We start from the raw sequence: 23,622 nt of genomic DNA, 5'->3' as shown, positions 1-23,622 counted from the left end.
TTTCATTTTAAAAGACCTTGATTAGGAACTAGAACACTTGGATTGCATTCCATTGTTTAATGAGTGGAAGTAGATGAATAAGTATTTAAAAATCCATTTATGGTTCATATGCTCCAGTTAAACACATCTCCCTCTCTGGCTGCCTTTCTTCACCCCCTCTTTGCTTCTGATGCACTAGCACTGATTTTGCCCAGTTTGAAATCAACGTATTATTTCATTTGGAGAGATACCTCCCCTCCAGTTTAAACAGATGAAGTTCTTCCTGGCTCTCCCCTTCTCTTCATAAGGAATGGGCATGAACCAGAAAAATATACAACCAGTTTGCAGTTCAGCAAACTCCTTTAAAAGGAACCATAGTCCCTTTAAATGGGGCTTGCAGAAAGCTTGAAAAACAGCTGAGGGTCAGGGAGCCAGCTGTTTTGTGCAGTCCCATTAAAGTTAAAAGGGAATGCATGAGACAGTCCAAAAAACAGCTGATTGGCAGGGAGCAGGAAGCAGGGCTTTAAAGGGACTCGGCATCCCTTCAAAACCCTTTCTGCTCTACCCGCAAACTGCTTTACAAGTTTGTGGAAGTTCATGAAAGTAGGCCTTTCACAAACTTCAGTTCACAAAACATGAACAGGGCAAAATCCACCACAAATTTTTCTTTTTGGTTCAGTTTATGCCTATCCCTACTCTTAGCAGCCATTTCTGATCCAAATAAAGTTTATTCCAGGGGTATAGTAATAAAAGGTAAAAGGCATTCTTGGCCACAGCTGCCATCTGCTTACACAGCAGTAGGCCTGGGTCCAAGAGCACCCACAAACCATGGACCTGTTCCTTCAAAGGGAGTGCAATTCCATACAGAACAGATGACACCTTAAATCCTGTGTCAGACCTTCCACCAAGCAGTAGCACTTCTGCCAATTTCAACAAGAAATTTCTAGGATCTTGAAATATGAATTTAAGAAAGTTGCAGAGACTTTTCTGTTGGAATTAAAAATGGAAAAATTTCCAAAAGAAGATAGAACTATAATTTGGTACTTGCTTTCAGCTGCTAGGACATTAGATGCGCAGTTGTGGAAGCAAGAAAAATACCAGAGAAATGGGATTGGATTATAAAAGTTATGACATGGAGTGAAATGGACAAATTAACAAGAATTTTAAGAGACTATGATTTAGAAGTTTTTAAGATGGAGTGGAAAAAGTTCAGAAGATATGTAGGAAAAAGAGTGGAAAATAAAAGGACATTGGACAATTTTTGATAATGATTAAGTCTTAGAAAAAAGAATAATGTTAATTTTTGTTTCTATTAGTTAAGGGTACCTTTAAACATTAGTACTTTAAGTAAATAACACCGGCGGGGGTCAAGTAACGGGGGGAGGGGTGGGTAGAAAGTAATATATGGGATAGATAAAAGAAGTTATTAATGATGCAAGAAATATAATTTGTTACCATATGTTACCAAATAAAATTGTTTTAACTGTGAAACTGAGGTCGTGAGCAGAGGTTAGAACTGCAGTGCTGCAGCTTTACCACTCTGCACCGCGGGGCTCTTATTTCTCTAATTATCTGCATGTAAATGTTTCATGGGAAGCCTGAATATAACTGACTAGCCCAATTTTGTCAGAGCTTGGAAGCCAGTAGGGTCAGCCATGTAACAGTAGCCTCTGAGATCTCTTACCACTGTACAGCCCACACAGTTCATGGAAACCACTGCAGTGTAGTGCTTAGTTTTTACATTTATATCCTGTTTCCCTCCCTAATCAAGATACCAAGCAGCTTATCAAATGGTTTTCCCCTTTTTCATTTTATCTTCGCAACAGCAACCTTGTTATGTAGGCTAAGGCAAGAGTGTGTGATAGGCTCAAAGTCACCAGCAATCTTGCATGGCAGAGTCAGGATTTGAACTTGATGGTTCCAGATCCTAGTGTGGCCCTTTAATGACTATCCTAGTTGAGTGCATTGTTTTACATTTGTGTAAGCTGCCTTCAGTCTCAGCAAAAGAAGGTGGGCTACAGTAAAGTAAGTAAAATACTCCACTGGCTCTAGCGGGTTAAGTGTTAAACAAGAACCTAGGAGACTTGGGTTCAAATGCAACTCACTGGGTGACTTCAGGTTAGTCGCTTTCTCTTAGTCTAACCTACCTCACGGGGTTGTTGTGAAGGCAAAATGGTGGAGGGGAGGCCATCTACTTCTGTCTGAACCCTTTGGAGGAAGGTTGAGATAAAATTGTGATGATGGACATTCTGCATTGCATAAAGCCAATACATGGTGGGGGGTGGGGGGAAGTGCAGTTGAGTCTCAGCTGACTTATGGCAACTACTCATGGGGTTTCCAAGGCAAGACATGAACAGAGGTGGTTGCCATTGCCTGCTATGGTCTAACAATCACAGACTTCCTTGGTGGTCTTCCATCCAAGTACCAATCGGGGCTGTCTGTTTAGTTTCCGAGATCTGATGAGATCAGGCCAGCCTGAACCATCCAGGTCAGGGCAAAGCCAATACATAAATGCAGGGCTTTTTTTGTAGAAAAAGCCCAGCAGGAACTCATCTGCATATTAAGCCATACTCCCTGACATTACCATGATTTCACACAGGCTTTTTTTGGAAGAAGAAACCCAACAGGAACTTATTTGCAAGGTTGTGCGTTTTGTTTTGACTGCCAGAGTTAGATTCTCCAGCCTGGAGACTGGCAAGATCCCTGTGTTGTTGCAGAGAACAGAGGCAGTTTTCATTCCCCCTACATGGAGAAGATGCAGTCTTTATCCCCAACAATGAAGACAGGGATGGGTTTTAAGCTATATAGCTGTGACCAGACACAGTGATTAGTTTTCATTTCAAGGGATGAGATATCAACATTAATACAAAATTTAAAAATTGATGCAATAATGCCATTTATAATATGCAGATAGTCACAATAATTTGCAATGTTATAAGCAAATATTACTAAGACAGTGCTGTGAATGCCTAACTGCTTAATAAGTACTATACATTAGGGTTTGTAGAATCTTTCGGGATCAAGTGCCGTGTTCTACTGGAGAAAGTTTTCCTTCCAGATGTAGACGTCTGGAAGGAAAACTTTCTCCAGTAGAACACGGCACTTGATCCCGAAAGATTCTACAAACCCTAATGATGTTACCAGCCGTGAAAACCTGAAATCTTTGATAAGTACTATACATTGTGTAAAAAAATAAAATTTCTTTATTGGGTGGTTCTTATCGTGGCAGGTAGTCTCAGACCACAGAACTAATTTTTTAAAAAAATGTCCATTGCTTTGAAGTGTGAGGGAAAGTAATTACTTTAAAACATATAACAAACAGACACAGCCCAATACAAACCGGGGCTGCCAACAGCGCTTATAAAAACTTTCCCTCTATTTTCTCCTCATAACAACCTTGTAAGGTTAGGCTGTAAGAGGGAGTGTTTAGCCCAGGTTGTGCCCTGAGTCCATTTGCGAAGAGGGTGGGATATAAAGCCAGAGTAAGTTAATAAATAAAAAACAAAATTACCACCTAGCAGGGTTTCTTAGCAGAGTGGGGGGTTTTTCAAATTTGGGCCTCCTAGATTCTAGTCTAACACTTTAACTGCTATGACATGCTGCCTCTAGAAATTCTGCCTGTGGATTTCTCTGAGCTGGATATATTTGGAGATCCTTAATAAGAATTATAAGGCTTTCCTGTTTAGGGCAATGTACAGAAATCTTTTTGTAATTTGCCAAGATTCTTTTGATTGAAGCTTTGGGCTTCTGTTTATATCTGTTTGGGTGGGGGGCTCAGAATATATATGACAACTTGACTCTGAAAATATATCGCGTGAGAACCTAATTTCCTCTGTTTTTCTTGACCCAGTCTAAGCACTTGACCTTTTAGCATAGTTTGAGGGGTCAAATACTTTTGTCTCACAATTAGCAATATATAAGATCGATCAGATTAGAAGGCTGAGATATATAAATTTCTACAGTTCTCACCATAAACTCACTGCCCTTGAGCAGTTGACCTTTTAGGACAGTTTGTGGGGTTAAATACTTTTGTCTCACAATTAGCAATATATAAGATCGATAGACTTAGAAGGTGGGAAAGGATACCTTGGGAGAGACCAGTTTCCCAGACATGATTCTGTGAGAACTCGTTTGCAAGGATGTGCGTTTTGTTTTGACAGCCAGAGCTAATTCTCCAGCCCCAGAGACTGGCAAGCTCCCTGTGTTGTTGCAGAGAACAGAGGCAGTTTTCATTCCCCCTACATGGAGAAGATGCAGTCTTTATCCCCAACAATGAAGACAGGGATGGGTTTTAATGTTAATAAGAAACTGTAGGTGTTTGCAATTAATAATTAGCGGGGCAGTGTTATTAGAATGGGTTGCAGAACTAGTCATGAATGTCTTTGCAACAGTTTCCCCCGTAAAACACACTGAGAACATTAGAGAATAAGAGAAGCCATGTTGGATCAGGCCTATGGCCCATCCAATCCAACACTCTGTGTCACACAGTGGCCAATATACACACACACACACTGTGGCTAATAGCTTCTGCTCCATATTTTCATCCAATCCCCTCATAAAGCAAGCTATGCTTGTAGCTGCCACCACCTCCTGCGGCAGTGAATTCCACATGTTAATCACCACACATTGCCAATCTTAAAAAGGGATCGAGTAATTAACAGTGACTTTAAGCGTGCACCAAGTTGTGAAACATAAGTTGCAGATCATGATAAGAGAAGCAGTGTTGGATCAGGCCAACACTCTGCGTCACACAGTGCCCAATATATGTGTGTGTGTACGCACACACACACACATATATAAACTGGGGCTAATAGCTGCTGTTGGACCTCTGCTCCATAATTTTATCCAATCCCCTCTTAAAGCAGGCTATGCTTGTAGCTGCCACCACCTCCTGCAGCGGTGAATTCCGCATGTTAATCACCCTTTGGGTGAAGAAGTACTTCCTTTATTTGTTTTAACCTGACTGCTCAGCAATTTCATTGAATGCCCACGAGTTCTTGTATTGTGAGAAAGGGAGAAAAGTACCTCTTTCTCTGCTTTCTCCATCCCATGCATAATCTTGTAAACTTCTATCGTGTCACCCTGCAAGTCAACGTTTCTCCGAGCTAAAGAGCCCCAAGCGTTTTAATCTTTCTTCATAGGGAAAAGACAGGTTGCTTACCTGTAACTGTAGATCTTCGAGTGGTCATCTGTGCATTCACACTCATGGGATAGTGCGCCTGCGCCGATCCCCGAATCGGTACCTGAAAAAGCCCGGGATTTTTCCGCGCTCGGCGCCAATGGGCATGCGCAGGCGTCCCAATGCGCATGCTCACCGGTGCCAGCGCGGGGATCCCGCCAGTTCCTTCCTGACCGCTGGAAGCCCCTACTGGAGGGAGACCGTCAGCAGTGGGGAAGGAGGGCGGGTAGTGTGAATGCACAGATGACCACTTGAAGATCTACAGTTACAGGTAAGCAACCTGTCTATCTTCTTTGTGGTCTCTGTGCTTCACACTCATGGGAGATTAGCAAGCAAAGCATACCTGGAGGCGGGAAGACGGTCAACCTGAAGACACAGCTTGCAGCACCGCAGCTCCCAACCGAGTCCTCTGCTGAGCATGCACGTCCAGCGTGTAGTGCTTCATGAAGGCATGCGGAGAAGACCAGGTAGCCGCCTTGCAGACATCCGGAAGGGACACACCTTTCAGGAATGCCACCGACGTGGCCATCGCCCTTGTGGAGTGTCCACGAACAAGTCCAGGTAAAGGCTTCTTCGCCAACAAATAACAAAGTTTGATCGTCTCAGTAAGCCACTTGGACAGTCTTTGAGACGAAATCTTGGACCCTAACTTGGGGGCAGAATAGGAGACAAACAGCTGGTTGTCCTTACGAAAACCCCGTGAACAATTCAAATAAAACAGAAGGGCACGCGTTCCTCATCCGAGGAAGGGCTAGGGTAAAACGTGGGTAACCAAACTTCTAAATTGAGGTGGAACTGGGAAACCACCTTAGGGAGAAAAGTGATGTCTGGAGCTAAAGAGACCCCAGCTTCCCTAAAGGCAAGGTAGGGGTAATCACAACGCATCGCCGTGAGCTCCCCCGCACGACGTGCCGAAGTGATGGCAACTAAAAATGCAGTCTTCCAAGACAAAAGCTGTAGGGAACACGTCGCCATAGGTTCAAAGGGACGACGAGTCAACTTGTCCAGAACCAAAGTCAAGTCCCACAACTGTGGAGATCTAGAAGGAGGATGAAGGCGGAACAGTCCCTTCATGAACCTTTTGGAACGAGGGTGAGCGAAAACAGAGTAGCCCTCCACTGAGCCATGGAAAGCAGAGATAGCTGCCAAATAAACCTTGATGGAGGAGAATACCAGCCCCTCATCCACCAAGGCCAAAAGGAATTCAAAAATTGCCGACAGCCCAACAGAGTGGGGTGGCAAAGGGGAGTCAGCCACAAAGTTACTGAACTTCTTCCACTTCCTCTCGTAAGAGGCACGGGTGGAAGGTTTCCTGCTGCTTAGGAGGACTTGCAGGAGGACCCTGGTAGAAAAACCTAGTGGTCGATGAACCACGCTGTCAGCTTCAGGTGTGGCACGTTGTGGTGGAGTACGTGCCCGCCCTGGGCTGACAACAGGTCCGGTTCTGCCGGAAACTGGTAAAAAACCCCACTCGACTGCTGGAGCAGGATCGAGAACCAGCTCTGACGGGGCCACCAAGGAGTCACCAGGATGCAACGCGGCCTCTCCTGCACTAGCTTGTGGACTACCCTCGTCAGCAGAGGTAGGGGTGGGAACATATAAAGGAACCAACCCCCCCACGGAAGTAGAAGTCCGTCTCCCAGCGAGGCTGGATCCGCACCTCCCCTGGCACAGAACAAGGGGCACTTCTTGTTCCCCGCCGTGGCAAAGACATCTAACTGTGGGAAACCCCAGAGTTGGAACACCGGCTTTAGGAACCACCATTGCAGTTCCCATTCGTGTGGGGAAGCACCACCCCTGCTGAGAGAGTCCGCCTGTATGTTGAGGACCCCCGGCAGATGAGTTGCCTTCACAAAAATGTCCCACTGGAGACACTCCGTCCAGAGATCCATCGCCAGCGAGCACAACCTGCGAGACACTGTCCCTCCCTGTCTGTTTATATAGCACAGGGCCGTGGTATTGTCCGTAAGCAGTGCCACAGTCCTCCCCGCTAACAGTGGACGGAAAGAACGAAGGGCAAAGTGAACCGCCAGCAATTCTAGATAATTTATATGGCACCGACTCAGTTTTGGAGGCCATTGACCTCCCACACACAAATCCTCCAGGTGAGCTCCCCACCCCCACAGGGAAGCATCGGTAGCGATAGTCACAGTGGGGGTTGGAAGATGGAAGGGAGCCCCTTGGCAGATGTTGCTCTCCGATCCCCACCATTGCAGTGATTGGAGAGTCCCAGGTGGGATGGTGAACCTCTTTCGAGGTGAGTCTATGAGAGGGCGAAAATGGCGCAAGAACCATAGCTGTAGTCCCCTCATTCGTAGTCTTGCGAAACATAGCACGCTTGTCGTCGCAGCCATCAGCCCCAGCATCCGCTGGAGCTGCTGGGCCGTGCCCCACTCCGCCCTTGAAGTCGCTGTACCAGACTGATGATGTCCTTTGCTCTCTGCGAAGGAAGGAATGCTCGGTGTTGATCTGTGTCCAACAGAGCCCCTATGAACTGAACTGTCCTTGACGGAGTAAGATGGGATTTCTCCAGGTTGACCTGCAACCCCAGGTTGACCTGCAACCCCAGAGTGTCGAGAAGACGCAGGGTGATGGCAAAGTGCGTTGTTAGACTCTCTCTCGACTTCGCCACAAGAAGCCAGTCGTCGATGTATGGGAAGACAACGACTCCCTGAAGACGAAGGTGGGCAGCCACCACGCTCATCAGCTTCGTGAACACCCGAGGAGCAGTAGACAGTCCAAACGGTAGGGCCCTGAACTGGAAGTGCCGAGCACCCACTGCAAACCTTAGGAAATGCCTGAGCGCAGGGTGAATGCTGACATGAAAGTAGGCATCCTTGAGGTCCAGGGTCGCCATCCAGTCCCTCTGATTGATGAGGGGCAGGATTGTTTGCAGCGTGGCCATTCTGAACTTCTGGTACAGAATAAATTTGTTCAGACTCCGGAGGTCCATGATAGGCCTCAGGCCCCCGTCCCGTTTGGGGACCAGAAAATAGCGGGAGTAGAAGCCTCCTGTCCTGGCCTCCGGTGGAACTACCTCTATGGCTTGTTTCTGTAGGAGGTTGGTCACCTCCGCCAGCAGAGGTGGGGAAGGGGGAGTGGTAACTACCCCGGACTGATGCGGGGTCTGAACAAACTCTATTTTGTAGCCCTCTTTTACGATGGACAGAGCCCACCTGTCTGTGGAGATCAACTCCCAGGCAGGCAGAAAAGGGCGTAGGCGGATGGATGAGCCAACAGTGGGGGCGATGACGCGTGCTTGCGGGAAGTCAAACCCCCTGCTTCTGGGGGCGAGCCCCCTTAGACTTGTTGGAAGGCTGGGTCCCGTAACGGTTCCTGCCGTTACCCGAATAGGAGGGTCGTTCAGTCTGTACAGGGCGAGGACGCCATGGTTCAGGGGAGAACCTCTGGTATGGATTCTTGGTCCAGGGCTTAGGCCATTGTTTGGATCTGGAAGCCTTGGGGGTAGATTGGACGCCCAAATTTCTCGATGTCTTGACACTCTTGTCGAACTCTTGCAGCGCCATGTCAGTTGTGGTGCTGAAGAGCCCGTCACCCTCAAAAGGCAGGTCCTCGATAAAGGATCTTGTGTCTTGGTGGAGTGCCGTCGACCTGAGCCAGGAGTGGCGTCGAATGCAGACTGCAGAAGTGATGGCTTTGGCCGAAGCTTCAACCATATGTTTCGCTGCAGCCAGTTGTTGTCTGGCCACAGTGAGACCTTCCTTCTGCAATTTCATTGCAGCAGCCTTCTTATCTTCGCTCAGCGAAGAGAGGAAGGGGGAGAGTTGCTCCCACACGGCATACTGATATCGAGCCATGCAGGCAGCATAGTTCGATACTTTGATGCCGAGTGCCCCTGCTGAATAGACCTTGCGACCCATTCCGTCAATCTTCCTCCCTTCCCTGTCCAGCGGGGAGGAATGGATCTTCCTAGCCTTCGAGGAAGAGACTACCACGGAATTAGGCCGTGGGTGGGTGAACAAAAATTCAGCCCCTGTCTCCTGTACCTTGTACATATGGTCCAGTTGTTTAGACGACACCGGCGTCGATGAAGGTTTCTTCCAAGGCTCCTTGATGACTTGGAGGATCACCTTGGTGACCGGCAGGGCGACCGCAGTAGACGTGTTCTGCTGCATTATGTCGAACACGTTATCGTCTACTACAGGTTCTGGCTGAGTCACAGGTAGTTTTAGTGTAGCAGCAATTCGTCTCACGAGATCCCCATAGGACTTTAGATCCTCCGACGGCGAAATCGGAAGATCCTCCGCCGTCTGGGAGACCGGTGAGGGTTCCAGGTCCTGGGCTTCACCGTCTGACTCAGATGACGAGAAGTCCTGACGTGCAGAATGCTCCGAGAGCATCGGGGTCGACGCTCGCGGTGGAGACTGGGCCGGTGGTCTTCGAGGAGCTTCGACCGGAACTAATTGTCGATCCGGGGGCACTGATACCGACACCCTCCGGGATCGGTGCGACACTCTCGACATGGACGAAAAGTCCGACGCCTGCTCCCAGTCCTGGTAGTCCTCTGGGTACCAGTGATAGGATTGGTACCGAGAGTAAGGAGGCTGCCATCTACGTTGCTCCCATGGTGGTATCGGGAAGCGTTGAGGTGCTTGGAAGGGTTCCGGTTCACGCCTGTCTCGGTGGCTGAATGAGACCGACGGGGGTATCGGCGCCGACACCTCCACCTCCGAGGTCGATTCGCTGGCGGTGCGTCGACACGAGGCTGATGAGGAGGAGCGTTGGGTTAAATCAATCTCCGGCTCCTGCTCCGATGCCGACAGACGCGACTGGATCACTGGGCTTCGGTGTGGAGAAGCCAGGATCTTCTTCGGCGGCTTCGGGATTGTCGATGTTGATGCGCCAGCCGAAGGAGAAGGAGTGCGGGGCCGCTTCCGCTTGTCCTTCGATTTCGCCTTCTTAGGAACTCGGGTCCCCGAGTCCTCTCGGCGCTTTTTAGCGGGCGTATCCACCGAGCCCTCGTGGGAACGTTTTGTGGAGCCACGCTCTTCCGGCAATTCAGTTATAGTCAGTGTCGTAGCAGCATCGGCCGATGCAAGCTCCTGAGCCGGGTGTCGATCGATTTCGGTGCCGAAGACTCCATCAGCCGATGAGGTCGAAGCGCCGATTCGGTTAGCGCCGCCGATAACCGGGCCGCACGATTCTTTCTTGTCTGCTTCGAAAAGCGGAGACAATGCGGGCAAGCCTCTACTCGGTGCGTCTCTCCGAGGCACAGCAGGCAAAGGGAATGGCCGTCCGGAGGGGAGATTTTCTTCCCGCAAGCACGGCAGCGCTTGAAAAAACCCCAGCGGCTTTCCATAGAAGGTAGCCGCAAGAAAAAAACTACTCAGAATCGACTGAGAGAAAAGAAACGGGGGAAAGCGGTAGCGAATTACCCTGAGGGGCAGTTCGCCAAACAGGCAAAAAAAACCCAACGCTTTTTTTTTTTTAACAACTAACTAATTAACTATAAACTAACTAACTAAGAACAATAAACGGGCTAGAACGAGAAAAAGGCAAAGCCAAAAATTCTCACCGAGCGGGGAACCAGAAGAGTAAACCTCTCCGCGCAGCGGTCAGAAAGGAACTGGCGGGATCCCCGCGCTGGCGCCGGTGAGCATGCGCATTGGGACGCCTGCGCATGCCCATTGGCGCCGAGCGTGGAAAAATCCTGGACTTTTTCAGGTACCGATTCGGGGATCGGCGCAGGCGCACTATCCCATGAGTGTGAAGCACAGAGACCACGAAGAAGATGTGTTCCAAACCTTTAATCATTCTAGTTGCCCTATTCTACACTTTTTTCTAATGCTATAATACCCTTTTTGAGGTGCGGTGACCAGAACTGTACACAGTATTCCAAATGAGTCCACACCATCGATTTATAATTGGGAGGCATTATGATACTGGCTGCTTTGTTTTCAATCTCCTTCCTAATAATTCCCAGCATGGCTTTGGCCTTTTTTATTGCAATCGCACACTGTCTTGACTTTTTTTTCAGTGAAATATCTACCACGACCCCAAGATCTCTCTCTCTCTCGGTCAGTCTCTACCAGTTCACACCCCCATCAACTTGTATTTGTAGCAGGGATTCTTGGCCCCTATGCATTATTTTGCACTTGGTCATGTTGAACCTCATCTGCCACGTTGTCGCCCCACTCACCCAGCCTCAACAGATCCCTTTGGAGTGTCTCGCAATCCTCTCTGGTTCTCACCACCCTGAACAATTTAGTGTCATCTGCAAACCTGGCCACTTTGCTGCTTATTCCCGACTCCGGATCATTAATGAACAAGTTAAAGAGCATGAGTTGTATCGACACGCAACCTGATGTTAAAGGGACGTGTTACATGTATAAGGTTAGCCGTGCTCAATTTTAAAGCCATCATTTTATCCGTTGGGTATGTTTCCTCTCCAAACTATGGCCGCTTAGAAACGTTGCATCTCCACAATTCTCTAAATAACGTCTGTGTTGCAAAACACGCTTTCTCCCAAACAATATGAAGCCTGCTACACCAGTGGCTGCCCCTCCTTTCCCCCTTAGCAAACAGCTGGCATTCCTTGGGGGGGGGGGGCGGATCCCTAGCCGCCCTCTCGAGGACTGTTGCGTCACTCCCCCATAAGGAAATATACGACGTTCATTTTTGTGTGTGCACGCGTGCATGTGTGGGCGGGGCAGCTGTCACTTTGGAATGCGGCTTGATGATGATAGGGGCCCCCTATCTACTACTCCCCTGGATAAGATGGATGGCTGCCAAATCTGTTTTTAGGCAGCTATCCATTAGGCAGCTAATCTGCATATGTATACAACATATTCTCAAAGCTATGTTTATTTGTAAATTATGATTTCTCCCACAATTTACATGCTATAATTATGTATGGTGTTAATACCCTAATAAAGACTTTTCAGTTTAAAAGTGTGATAGCAATATGCTACTTGTGACACATGAGACTGTGTCCAAGTAACATACTTGTTTACTATAAAATTTTGTGTTTTTTATTTCAGTTTCTATTTTCCTACTTCTGACAACTGCAAAACTAAGAAGTGCTAAAGTAGCTCAGGGTGCAGTAGTTGCACATCACAGAAGTTTTAGGTATATGTGCAATTTGCTTATATAAAATGAAGACATTTATGTATTTGTGATTTTCTACACTTGCCAAATAGTCCACCTATGTTCTTATAACAGCTTTAAATTTTACATAAATTCAGATATTAGAAATATATTTCCATTTTCTCCAACATTTCCATTTTTTCTGGAAAAAATGTGGGATGACACATTTCTGCACATCACATTTGGCATAAATATTACATTTGTGCCATAGAAGGTTACAGAACATTAACAAAGACCAGGAGCACCCCCCTCCAAAGGCATTTGTTGTGAAACTCCTACTAATAGCCATTATAAAAATGTTACATGATTCATTAATTGAATTGCTTACTTTTCACTATTTTACTGTGTTAGGAAAGGCTCTCTTAACTGCTAGTATGCCTCCATCTATTGAATGCTCCTTTAAAAGGACAAATAGTTTTTATGTGTAGAAACATAAAATAATACATTTAAACATTATTATATATCACTTACATTTCAGAGTCAAAATTGCTGAAGCTGCAGGCCAAGAAAGCTCATAGGGATGATTCACTAAATAGAAGGCTTGTAAACTGTAGAGAAAGGGAACCCAGACCAAGTCTCCAAATGCTAGCATGAATCCAAACCCATCATGAGTAATGTCCATAGTTGTCAAAATAGCTTCCTAAAAAGTTAAACAATAGCTGTTAAATTGGTATTTAGACAGCTTTGGTTGGATTCTGCAATCTGTAGACAATGTCAGTGTGTTATCAGGACTATTACTTATAATGGTCAACATAATTAACTAGCAGCAGCTATAAACTGTCACCTAAAGTGTTTGACAGCTAGCAATCTAGAGATCCACCCTAGTTACAGCTTCATAATTGGCCAAACAGCTTTCCAACTGGTCAGATGGTTAATGGCTGACAGCATAGATAGCATAAGAATGCCCACGTAGAATACATAGTAAGCTGATAAAGTAGATTGAGAAGAGAAGCATAGAAAGAACTGTTACTCTCTTCAACTCCCACCTTGTTATGCATCATGCTGCCACTCTGTTCAGTCAAGAGTTATCCCCTCTGTATTCCTCTTGCCATGTTTTATGTAACGAAATCTGCCTGGGTGCAGTCCTGCTTGGCTCGTCTCCCTGTATGCTTATCTCGGGAACTTATTATTCAAGCTGTTTCCACCAGCTTCAAGGTCAGGTGCTAGTGAAGTATAGATTAGACACCTGGGGGGGAGGGGGGGTTCCCGCCAAAACCCCTATTCCTGTTTTGCTGCGCTTGTACTTGAAATGTAACGGTTCAGGCGAGGGGTTAAAAGGAGAGTCACTGGACTAAGACGTCAGTGTACTGCCTTATGATGCTTATGGAATAAACTGCTGAAATACTGGACTATGTTATTCCTTGACTCAAGGTTCTGACATGTTCATTTGGAATGCCTGTTGAGATGTCAGTTAGATTCCTAACAGGAACAACTAGTAAAATGAGCTAGCCAGGTTTTTTGTTTTGTTTGCCTTTCTTGCTGAACTGTACACCTTTCCCCCCTATTTAGATGTTGTTTGTCTATTTCTCTTTTGTAAATAAAGTTTTATTTGTCTTTATACAAATTGGACTGAATTTACTGGCCAAACCTAGGCTAAATTAATCCAGTGCCAAATTACAAGCTACCAGAAAGAAACAGCCTGACATTCTTCACAGTTACCAAAGGCTATCTAGTTGCAGCTTGAGGGTGCATTTACATGAACAAAAATCAAAATAATCATCAAAGTTAATTCAGAAAGGTACTTTGTTCATGCATTGCCTTAAAAGAAAGTGCATGTAACACTTGTTTTCTCTGTCAGAAGAATTATAATTATGTTCAGTGTAGTCCTTTATGTGTCTCTGGTGTGATTCCTCCAGCTAACCTTTCTGTGGTGAGCTGACAGAAAGAGAAACGGGCTCCACTGCTCTAATTTAGTTCAGATAGCTACATGTACAGGCTTTGGTTCCTCCCTCATTTTAAGTCCTCTTTCAGCATGAACTGCATAGGAAGCCCTGCTTATTGCAGACCAAAAGAAAGGACTCGATCCCATATATAAACTATGGAGTACTAGACAATACTCTATATGCAAGAATTTGGTGCAATTTCAAAGTTATGGATTAGGTTGTCACAACCTGCAGAACCACCTTATCAAATACTGCAAAGTATACATTATAATTTTATAGGAGTTATACCATCATGTCCTGATAATGAATGAGACTCTGGCACATTAACTAGTTATGTAACCCCTAAGCATGATTAACAAAAGACACTTATTAGAAACTGTGGTCTATACTACTGTTCTTCACTTGTTGAAATTAGGATCCTACTATGGAATTCTGTATCATTTACTACGTCATGCTAATATTGATGCTTTGCTTCAGTTCTGTTTTCAGACTTCTGGTTGGTTCTACAACCCTTAATCGTTTATTAATTGTCTCATCCATTGACTACGAGACTCACTCTGTGTAAACCACTTTAAGTTCAAGTGTGGACTACAAACCAATAAACTAAACTGTGTATAGAAAAGTTATTTCACAAAAAGTCTTCTCCCTCTCAGTGCCAGATGTATTTCCATTTCTCAGCTTCAAATTCCAGTTAAAGTGTTCCTTGAAACAGAATCCCTGAATCTGCTTGTTAATGCTCCTAAATCTATAAGTAGAGACACATTATGAGCACCTTTTCACCAGAGGAAAAAAACCTTAAAGGATCACGGTGTAAAATGCACTAACCATTATTTCCTCCACAGATTAAACAAGCAACAAACAGATGTAAAACTACAGGAATTACAAAATGTGGCCAAAAGATAAGCAGCAAAATTATGTGCAGTAGTGGGAACAGGAATCTCAATGAAATCCCATTTCAACAATATTCAAAAGCCATAGCTTGATTCTTAATAAACTGAAGAAAAATCCTGAGTAGTAAGAAAAGAGCTCTGCTAGTCAAACAATTTATAAAGACTTGATAACAGGCATAAGCACAAATTTAGCAAAAGCTAACACTCACTGTGAGGCCTAAAAACACTTTTCATAGTGTACTGTAATTTTGATTTGCACTTTTCCACTAGATTTTTCCCTCTTTGGTTTACTAAGTCAAATAAACATAAAATCAATACAATTTTAAAGATAAGCAAATATACAAAGCATTGGTCCTTAAAACTTTCCGCCATTTAACCAGAATATCAATAGCTTGAAAACTGAGATACCTCGTTCCAAAGAGCATCCACCACATACAGGAGCTGGAAACTATTAACTAGTATCATTGACAAAGATGGCATACTCTGATGATGTACTTTCATCTCAGTCAGGAGCATTGTCAAGTTAATAACAACCTTTAAAAAACAGAAGTTGCACAATTAATGCCACAGGTCTTACTCTTACAATAGTACAAACTTCCATTACAAGATAAAATACAATTGTATTGATCTGCATACAGTAATGCTTTTCTATTATGTATGAGCAGAGTCTTATCAGCTTTCAACTATGTTCATCTAATGCTAAAGATGTAACATTACTATTTTCAGTACTTATTTTGTACATACTGTCTACAATATGTTGTTCATTTTAAGAACTAAAAGCTTTACCTGCAACATTAAAGAAGATGCAAAACCAGATCTAGTCTCTTACCCAGCCAATTAGGCCTGGTCGTAATTCACAAAAGTATTTCAGGTCAAAATTTCCAATGCGAGGATTTAATTCACGCCCCATAAAGAAGTCATAAATTATGTTTCCTATGAATGAAAATCATTAGAATTGGCTGTTGCAAAGTTATAAGTAATTTATATAATTAACAAATAATCTTTAACTTAATCCTGTTAAAATTTCTGAAATATGCTTTCCATGAGTTCCCCAAATATTGCAAATAGCCTACTTCAGAGATTTGCAGCAGTTCTCTATTCAATTAGAAGTCATTCTTGCTCTACAAAGACCTAACTGGGATTGAGAATAGTCATTTATTCTTGTCATCCATTCACTAAGGTCTGGGCAACAAAAAGGAAAAGGAGTATTAACTCATGTCAAATTTCCTTATACTGAAGTTCACTAAAGCCTGAGCATCTTTCAGCTGTGATGCAAGGTCTTTTGGTGGTAGATGAGGACTTAATTGGGAGTAGAAATCTAAGAAGATTTTAAAAGGTGGAGCATTTAAAATGGTTTAGTGTTTCTTAGGTTGAGGGAAGGGGAAAAAAAGGGGTTTCTGGCCAAGATTATACTACAGGATAGCTGTAAAAAAATAGACAGAAGTAACTAGAGGACATTTTAGCAGGTTCTGGAACTCTATGAAAAATTTTCTTTGTTCTATTACCTTAAATGTTTTGTTCTCTCTGTTATCTTCTTAAGGATGAGTTTGCTTGTTTCTGGTCCTGATCCTTGTGCATATCAGCAACCACAACTCTCTTCAAAAGCAACTGCCTGCTCTCTAGAGTATGACTTGATTAATCTATTCCCATTTGAAGACTACGACTGCAGATTTATACCCCACGCTTCTCTCTGAATCAGACCCAGAGTGGCTTATAATCTCCTATATCTCCCCCCCCCCCAAACAACAGACACCCTGTGAGGTGGGTGGGGCTGAGAGGGCTCTCACAGCAGCTGCCCTTTCAAGGATAACTCCTGCTTCAATTTAAAAGGTTAGCAGTACAGGCCCTTCACATAGAGTAGTTATGAGTCTACCTACAAAACTAAAACGACTTTGGTTATTCTGAGGTGCTTTCCTTGGCCATTACTGTCTAACCAAAAAATTCTTCCTTGGTCACAAGCTGAGAATTTTTCTTGTTATTTTAGTGGTCAAACCCTTCAACTTCTCTGCAAAAAAGCATTTTAAAAAGCCCTAATCCTGAATTCAAAAAAAGATGTTTGAAGATGTAATTTGGTACACAGCCACTTAAGTAGTACTGATTAAGTAGCACTGAATCCTAAATCATCTTCAGGGTCTTATATAGAGGATCTGGCCGGGGGGCCCTGTAAGAAGGTGAGTGGCTCTTACATCCTTTATATGTTGAGCTTTTTTTTACTTCTGCAAACCTTTCACAAGTAGTCTTGGGAGTTAGTTCAGCAGGGGAGTTATCAAGGAAGTACAACATAAACAGAACCAATTTTTAAATGGATTGCCGCAGCATGGTTGATGGAGCTGAGGCAGTGATGTGCTAAGTCTGTGGCATGTTTATATTCTTACCTGAGGGTAACAGCAATTATATTTGCAGGTGCAAGTTGGTAGACCTACTGGAGAAGACTTGTCCACTCTCCAGTTTATAAGGAAAAGCAAATGTTTCATGGACAAAACGCATGAAGCACTCTTGAAAGGGCATCAGGGAGAGGGAAAGGTATCTCAGCAAATGGAGGAGCACCCAACACAGGAGGAGGGCTTACTGAAGAATGCAACCCACAGGAGCAGGAAAATTAGGAGACATTCTGAGACTCTCTTGCTAAGTGATCAGTTTCAGGATCTCCCCATAGATTCTGGACCACTGGAACAAGGGCCACTAACCCAGCCTCCACAAAGCTGGAAGGACTCAAGCTTCTGCTCCACAATGTGGTCCTTACTGAGAGGGATAGAGGCTAAAGTGTGCCAAGTGGACTTGTTTCGAGAGGTATGTTGTCTACCGGAAGGAAGGTAGGGTGCATACATCCGGGATGAGACAGAAAGGGTAAGAAGACTCCTCAAGCTCACAGATTATTATACTTTCTTGCTCATCCATGTGGGAACAAATGATACTGCCCAGCACAGCCCAGAATTATGTGGCTCTGGGTAAGAAGGTGAAAGACCTGGAGCTCAGCTTGTATTTTCGTCAGTCCTTCCAGTCAAAGGCCATGGCTTGGGGGGAGGGGAATACTGAAAATAAATGACTGGCTACGTAGATGGTGTCATCAGGAAAGGCTTGGATTTCTGAACCACGGCTTATGCTTTCCAGATGAAGTTCTTCCATCAGGAGATGGTTTGGACCTCAATAGGTCAGAAAAAATGTGTTTAGTACAAACCCTGCAAACCTCATAAGCAGGGTTTTTAACTAAACCATATGGGGGAATAAGACAAAAATTAAAAGTCTAATATGATGCCAATAACGAGATAAGAAAGCTAAAGTTTTGTGGGGAGTGGCATGTATGCTAGGTAACATTAACTCACACTTAAGTACAGAAACAAAAACCTCACGGCACATAAAACATGGATTCAGTTATCTCTATACTAAAACGCAGAGTACTGGAAGCGAGCAGGAGGAACTAGAAGTCCCAATACAAGAAGGGGATTATGATCTAATAAGCATTTCGGAAACTTGGTGGGATGACACTCACGGTAGACTTCCTCACGGTACCAAGGCTGGTAGGTTTCCTCAAGGTTGATGGAGCTTGTAGGAAGGCGATCTAGAAATCCTATAGTGCTGCCGGTACCGACATGGAGACGAGGGTGATCTGGACCGTGATGGACTGTAATAATAATAACGATCCCTGCGTCAGCATAGAGACCATGAGTCAGTATAGACTTGGGTGGAGAGATCTTTGTACTCTGGTGGCCCATGTAGCGGAGACCGTGAATGACGTCTATCATGGGCTGGACTTGAAGACTCTTGATATGGAGAAACGGCTGAGTCCTTAAAGGTGTGAGGCGCCGACACTTCACAGAAGGAATGGAGTCCAAGGAGATTAGCTCACTCTCCTCAAAATCGAAGTGATGGTTCGAGAGATTCAGCAGCAAGGATATCTTCTGGCAGTGATTTGTGGAAAGAAGGGGATCATGATTGAATGTGGATGACCTCGTCGGTTATGGCATCGGTGGGAGTCGAGAGTTCCACTGGAACATTAGGTGCCAATGATACCACAACCGAGGGCGCTGCCATTGCCGAGTGCGAGGTCGATGTGGAGGTCGACGCCATGGTATGGTCGGAGGGTCTCAAATCTGAAGACTTATGGTCGGTCTTCGCCTTGGATTTCGAAGTCGTCAAATCCAATCGATGTTTAGAAGATGATTCCAGTCGGTGTTTTTTCTTGGAGTCATCAGATTTCTTAGTATGTTTTTATAGGACTTATGCTTGCTGGGAGCCGATGCCACGGAAGCTGCCGATCGAACCACGTCCCTTTGTGGAGATAGGGAAGGTGGCGAAGTATGAGACCCGGAATCGTGGGGCATCACAGGCCACAGAGAAGATTCCAAAAGGTGGTTTTTGAGTCAAGCAGCACGATTCTTTCTGCCCTGCTTTCCAAATTGGCTGCAGTGAGCACAAGTGTCGACTCTGTGGGCCTCCCCCAAGCAAAATAAGCACAAAGAGTGTCCGTTGGTAGAGGGAATTTTGGTCCCATACCGAATGCACTTTTTAAAAGTTGTTTTGCTGTCCTTCCCTTCCATACACCTGGGAGGGGGGCGAAGGGGAAGGGAAGGGGTAGCAGTAAGCAGAAGATAAAGTCCTTTTTTTTTTAGGAGAGAGTAATGATACCAGTCAATGAATGAAAAAATAAAAGGTCGGTGGAGAAGAATTGAGGAGACGCAACGAGGTAGGTCTAATCTGAACGGCGGTTAAGAAAAAACTGGTTGGGTGGAGCGCCTTCCCCTCGCTCCAGGCATGCGCAGTGGATGCCTGCTCCCCAGATCGAGAGGGAATGCGCGCCAAAATAAACGCCTAGGCTAACTTTGAATTCTCCGAGGTCGGGTTCGTTTCCAGGCGGAAAACCCATGTGTGGGACTGCACAGAGACCACGATGAAGATATAACAGTGATATTATGGTGGGGGGCTGCTATAGACCACCGAGCCAAGCAGAGGTCTTGGATGAGATACTCCTACTCTGGAACACAGCAGTCACAGGAGACTTCAATTACCAGAGTATCTGTTGGAAGTCCAATTATGCAAAAAATGGAAGGCCAAATAAATTCCCGACTTGTCATTTTCCAGAAAGTGGAGCAGGAAATAAGGGGATCTGCTATTCTGTACATGATTCTCACCAACAGGGAAGAACTGGTTGGCAATGTGAAAGTAGTGGGCACCCTGAGTAGTGCTTCAAAACATCATCCACTTAACATCAACTAGAATTGAAATCCAGAATTATGTTCATCTGGTTCAAAAGTTACTATATAATTTTGGAATTTTCAATCCGGGGGAAGGGAAAAGCTGTACATAGACATATATGTTGGGCTTTAGGGAAACAATTTTTGACAAATTTAAAAATGTTGCTGGATATAATCCCATGGTCAGAAATACAAAAAGCAGGGGTGTCAGATGTCCTGCCCGTGGGACAGAACCAGCCCACCCAGGATTTTAATCAGGCCTGTGGCTCCTTTCTCCCCTCTTCTGTCCTCACTCCTTGAAGTTCCGAGATTGCTGGAGTTCCCAGTTCCTTCCGCCTTGTCTTTGAGGGCTGCAACAGGAAGCTCTTCTGGGCTTGCGAAGAAAATGTGGAATGGATAAAGGCTTCTCTGTCCAAATAGACAGTCTGTCTGGATCCAGAGGCCTCAATGGAAAATTTATTCAATGTTTTCCTTGCAACTTTGTGCTGTAATGTGTTTCAATGGAGTAAAGCTCAGTTTCACTTTTCAGCGTTCCTATGGCCAGCTGAAGCAATTGCTTCCTGGCGTTTTATTTTAAAAATTGCATTGCCAAATTTCACTAATCCCCCACCTTTCCATTTTAAACAAAATACTGCAAGAGTTTTAAGCATGCTTGTTTTTTAAGTAAAAAAAATTGTGTTTGTCTGTATCATTTATAAAGTTTATAACTTCTACCTGGCATTACATTTTACGACACAAATGGTCCAACCTCACAAAGTCCTGTTTATGTCAGACCCGGCCCTTGTAACAAATGTGTTTGACACCCCTGACTTAAGGAGAAGGGAGTGGGAGTTGCTTAAAAGCAAAATATCGAAGGCACAATCACAAAAGATTCCTATGAGAAGGGAAAATGGGAGGAACCTAAAGAAGCTAAGGTGGCTCCATAAACAGTTTTCTAAAGACCTGAGAAATAAAAAAAGACTTATTTAGGAAATGGAAGGAAGGCATTATAACCAAGGATGAATATAAACAAATAACCAGTGCAGTGCTCAATTTCTACTTTTTCTCAGTCCTCTCTTGCAAAGGAAACAGTGCTCAACATGGCAAAACCAGCACCATGATGAGGGAAGGGAATCAGGCCTAGAATCAGAATAGGGGCAGTACATAAACACCTAGTTTCTTTAAATGAAGCTAAGTCCTCAGGGCCAGATGAACTGCATCCAAAAGTACTAAAAGAACTTATGGATTTAATTCTTAGCCTCTGTCCATTATTTTTGAGAATTCTTGGAGAACAGGTGTGGTGCCAGAAGATTGGAGGTGGACAAATGTTGTCCCCATCTTCAAGAAGGGTGAAAAGGAGAATTTGGATAATTGTCAGGTTAATATCTACACCTGGAAATTTTTTAGAACAAATCATCAAACAGTCCATCCTTGAGCACTTAGAAAAGACAGCTGTGATTACTAAGAGCCAGCATAGGTTTCTCAAGAACAAGTCATATCAGACTAACCTTATCTCTTTTTTTGAGAAAGTTACAAACTGGTAAAATGTGGGTTGGATCCCATTACTATTTGGTGGATCTGTAATTGGTTGACAAATCACACCCCAAAAGTGCTTGTGAATGGTTCCTCATCCTCTTGGAGAGGAGTGACAAGGAGAGTACCTCCTGGGACCTGTTTTGTTCAGAATATTTATAAATGATTTGGATGAAGGAATAGAGGGAATGCTTAATAAAACTGCAGATGATACTAACTTGGGAGGGGTAGCAAATACAGCAGAAGACAGAGACAGGATACAAAATGATCTTGACAGGCTGGGAAACTGCGCTAAAACGATTTTTAGCATGAATAAATGTAAAGTTCTGCATCTGGACAGGAAAGACTCAATACATTATTATAGGATGGGGGAGACGTGTCTTAGCGGTAGTAAGTGTGAAAAGGATCTAAGAGACCATACAACTGAACATGAGTCAGCAGTGTGATGTGGTAGGTAAAAAGGCAAATGTGATTTTCGGCTGTATCAACAAGTATAGTGTCCAGATAACACAAAGTGATAGTATCACTTTACTCTGCTCTGGTTAGAACTCACCTGGAGTACTGTGTACAGTTATGGGAACCAAAATTTAAGAAGGATATAGACAAGGTGGAACATGTCCAGTGGAGGGCAATGGAAATGGTGAGGGGTTTGGAGACCAAGTCCTATGAGGAAAGGTTGAAGGAGCTGGGTATGCTTAACCTGAAGAGGAAACAAATGAGGGGTGATATGATCACCATCTTCAAGTACTTGAAGGGCTGTCATATTGAGCAGCGGTCCCCAACCTTTTTGGCACCAGGGACCGGTTGTGTGGAAGACAGTTTTTCCACGGATTTGGGGGGGGGGGGGCGATGGTTTCAGGATGATACAATTGTGCACTTTATTTCTATTAGTTTGGTTTGGTGGTTAAGTGTGCGAACTCTTAACTGGGAGAACCGGATTTGATTTCCAGCTCCTCCACTTGCAGCTGCTGGAATGGCCTCGAGTCAGCTGTAGGCCTTGCAGAGCTGTCCTTGAAAAAGCAGCTTCTTGGGAGAGTTCTCTCAGCCCCACCTACCGCACAGGGTGTCTGTTGTGGGAGAGGAAGGTAAAGGAGATTGTGAGCTGCTCTGAGACTCTGAAATTTGGAGTGGAAGACAGGAGATAAATCCAATGTCATCTTATTATTATTACTAAAAATGTAAAGGTAATCCCCTGTGCAAGCACCAGTTGTTTCTGACTCTGGGGTGACGTCATATCATGACGTTTTCGCGACAGACTTTTTTAATGGGGGGTTTGCCACTGCCTTCCCCAGTCATCTACACTTTCCCTCCAGCAAGCTGGGTACTCATTTTACTGACCTCGGAAGGATTGAAGGCTGAGTCAACCTTGAGACAGCTACCTAAACCCAGCTTCCACCGGAATCGAATTCAGGTCGTGAGCAGAGTTTGGACTGCAGTACCGGTTGCTAACAGGACAAGGACCGGGGGTTGGGGGCCACTGATATAGAAGATAGTACAGAGGTTTTTTTTCTTGCCCCAGAAGGTTGGACCAGAACCAATGGGTTGAAATTAAATCAAAAGTTTTTGGCTTAACTTTAGGAAGAACTTCCTGACAGAGCGATTCCTCAGTAGGCAGGCACACAGGCAAGGAGAAAGCACGCTGCCCTCTCCACAGCCGGTGCTCACAAAGTGCTGGGTTTGCGGAGGGGGTGGGTGCTTCCTACTTGCCTGTCTTCAGCTGTGATGTTTAAAGCAAGCGCTGGGATCGGAGGGGGGAGGGAGCGATCCCAGCGCTTGCTTTAAACATCACAGCTGAAGCCAGGCACACAGGCAAGGAGGAAGCACGCTGCCCCCTCCGCAGCCGGCACTTGCGAAGCGCTGGGGCCACGTGGAGCGATCCC

At 44.8% G+C, this 23,622-nt stretch overlaps 1 protein-coding gene across 3 annotated transcripts in view; it reads right to left on the bottom strand.

The window, feature by feature from the left end:
* Positions 1 to 23,622, bottom strand: part of LBR (lamin B receptor) — a 78,558-nt gene that overhangs the window by 12,457 nt on the left and 42,479 nt on the right. For all 3 annotated transcript variants that reach the window (XM_060245878.1, XM_060245897.1, XM_060245888.1), the window contains 3 exons: positions 15,868 to 15,971; positions 15,447 to 15,572; positions 12,737 to 12,905 (listed from right to left, as the gene is read on the bottom strand). In XM_060245878.1, the coding sequence (XP_060101861.1) occupies positions 12,737 to 12,905; positions 15,447 to 15,572; positions 15,868 to 15,971 (399 nt within the window). The remainder of the gene's footprint in view (positions 1 to 12,736; positions 12,906 to 15,446; positions 15,573 to 15,867; positions 15,972 to 23,622) is intronic.

Source organism: Heteronotia binoei, chromosome 1 (genome assembly GCF_032191835.1).
Source record: "Heteronotia binoei isolate CCM8104 ecotype False Entrance Well chromosome 1, APGP_CSIRO_Hbin_v1, whole genome shotgun sequence".
Lineage (NCBI taxonomy): Eukaryota > Metazoa > Chordata > Lepidosauria > Squamata > Gekkonidae > Heteronotia > Heteronotia binoei.
Note: the sequence above shows the minus strand (reverse complement) of the source record. Positions and strands in the feature narration are given on the sequence as shown.